The following is a 2,377-nucleotide window of genomic DNA, read 5'->3' on the forward strand; positions in this document are numbered from 1 at the left end:
GGGGGGATGAGGAGCTGTTTCAGCATGCTCGCAAGAGGGTCATTGCCACCTACCAGGTGAGTCCTGCCGCCTGCCCGTTGTCTACCTGTGTGTAGGGGGCAGAGAGAGTCTGTTTCCCTAACAGAGCTTCCCGGGTCCTGGACAACGCCCCTTTCTGGGAAGGCCCTTCTTCAGGGAGAGCTAGTGTCTAGGAAAAACTACCGTACGTGATAGAGAAGCAAAACTCTGTTTATGCCAGGTAATTTTGGAATTGATCATTACTTAACATCTCTCCTCAGTAAGTTCTATGAAGAGCCTAGCACTTGATGCTGTTGTTTTAAAGGCTTTTTCTCCCATGATCAGCCTTTGCTGGTCTGCATGCCTACTGGAAAGCCTTCCCTGGACCCCTCTTCAGGGCCCAGTCCTACACACGTGTCTTTTTACCTCTTGATCCTCAGAATATTGCGATGTATGAGTGGCTTCCCAGCTTCCTGAAGCAAACTCCTCCAGAGTATCCAGGTGAGGGGGTGGGGAGGAGGGCTGAGAAGTTGTGAAGTGTCTTTTAGTACAGATTTAAAGCCTTAATGTGTCCGTTTCTTCTCTTACCTCAGGATACCATCCATTTCTGGACCCCAGCATCTCCCCAGAGTTTGTGGTGGCATCTGAGCAGTTCCTCTCCACCATGGTGCCCCCTGGGGTCTACATGAGGTAGGAGAGGAAGCTCATATATTTGTATCTCAGATCCATTATTGATAATCATCTGCCTTCAGGAGCCCTCGGGACAGGATTACATCAGTTCGATGTTTCTAGCAGCTAGTTTCTAGAGAAAATGGTGAAAATGGAGGGGAAAGATGGTCTGTTTTTAAATAGACGATTCATTGTGCATGGTGTTGGTTGTCTATAGTCCACGATCATGTGATTTGCTTATATGTGTTTGGTCAATGGCTTTTCAAGACAGGACTATGTAGCCCTGGCTGGCCTGGAACTTGTCAAGATCCTCCTGCCGTTTCCTCCCATGTAGCTTGATTACAGAAGTACACATATGACTGATCAAAAGAAAAACGTTTATGGTCTTTAAAATGTGTATATGTGTATGTAGCTGGGTGGCTCACAATTTTGTTTTGTTTCGGTTTTTTTTTGTTGTTGTTGTTGAAACAGGGTTTCTCAGTATAACCAGGTCTGACTGTCCTGGACTCCTTTTGTTGACCAGGCTACCCTTAAACTCACAGAGCTTCACCTGCCTCTGCCTCCAGAGTGCTGGGATGAAAGGCATGTGCCACTATGAAAGGCTGTGGTTCAGGTCTTTAATCTCAGCACTCAGGAGACAGAGGCAGGCAGATATCTGAGTTCAAGGCCAGGCTGGTCCATAGAGTGAGTTCTAGAACAGCCGGGGCTAAAGAAAACCCATCTCAAATGAAAAAATAAAAAATACTCCATAAAACCAAACAACAACAAACAAAAAAATCCAACCCATTAAACCAATAAAAAACAATGTGTGTGTGTGTGTGTGTGTGTGTGTAGTTGCTTACAGCAGCTCATGTCCTTAAAGTCATTTCACCTGCTTGGGAGGCTGATGTGAGAGAATTACCTTGAGCTTAGAAGGCCAGTGTAGGCAAAATGGAAAACGTCATCTTGAAAAAAAAAAAAAAAAAGGAGTACATGTTTAGAGTCTCTAATCCCAGCAGGCAAGAAACGGACGGAGTCAGGAGAACAGGAGTTCAAGGTTATTCTCTACTACACAGAGAATTCAAGGCCAGTCTGGGTTACTTAAGATCATCTCTCAAATAGAAATTACTCATACATATAAGTAAAATTATATAGATGGTATATACATAATAAAAGTGTGTGTAAGTGTGTAATCTATATAAGTAAGCTATTGTATGTCAGTCAACCTATTTATCTAGTCAACCTCAGATTTTAAGTATCTGAAAAAGTTTCTTCTGTACTGAAAATGTAGATGTTTTAAGGCCATTCTTCCTGAAATAATAAAATCTAGTAACTATTTAGATAGCATCTATGTTATATCGAGTATTAGAAGAGTATGGGTTGGGGAGATAGCTCAGTTGGTAAAGTACTTGCCACTCAAGCACAAGGACTTTAGTTCAAGGGTTCAATCTCTAACATCCTATAGGAAGACAGATGTGGTGGTTCAGGCTTGTAATTCCAGTGCTGAGATAGTAGAGGCAGGTAGATCCTTTGATCTGGCTGATTTGTCAGGCCAGCCTAACTGTTCCAGGTTCCAATGAAAGACTCTTAAAACAAACAAGCAAATAAATCAAGCTGGAGAACTTCCAAGGACTGACACCTCAGCATAACTTTTGGACTCCACATGTGCCTGCACCCATATCACGTGTGTGTGTGTGTGTGTGTGTGTGTGTGTGTGTGTGTGTGTGTGTGT

The 2,377-nt window shown here is 43.3% G+C and overlaps 1 protein-coding gene across 1 annotated transcript in view; it reads left to right on the forward strand.

The window, feature by feature from the left end:
* The window catches only part of Duox1 (dual oxidase 1), a 32,072-nt gene that overhangs the window by 4,132 nt on the left and 25,563 nt on the right, over window positions 1–2,377 (forward strand). The window contains exons 5-7 of the mRNA XM_028784962.1: window positions 3–56; window positions 438–498; window positions 591–687. Of these exons, the coding sequence (XP_028640795.1) occupies window positions 3–56; window positions 438–498; window positions 591–687 (212 nt within the window). The remainder of the gene's footprint in view (window positions 1–2; window positions 57–437; window positions 499–590; window positions 688–2,377) is intronic.

The sequence above is a fragment of the Grammomys surdaster genome, unplaced genomic scaffold (genome assembly GCF_004785775.1).
Source record: "Grammomys surdaster isolate TR1022 unplaced genomic scaffold, NIH_TR_1.0 124988, whole genome shotgun sequence".
In the NCBI taxonomy this organism is placed as follows: Eukaryota; Metazoa; Chordata; class Mammalia; order Rodentia; family Muridae; genus Grammomys; species Grammomys surdaster.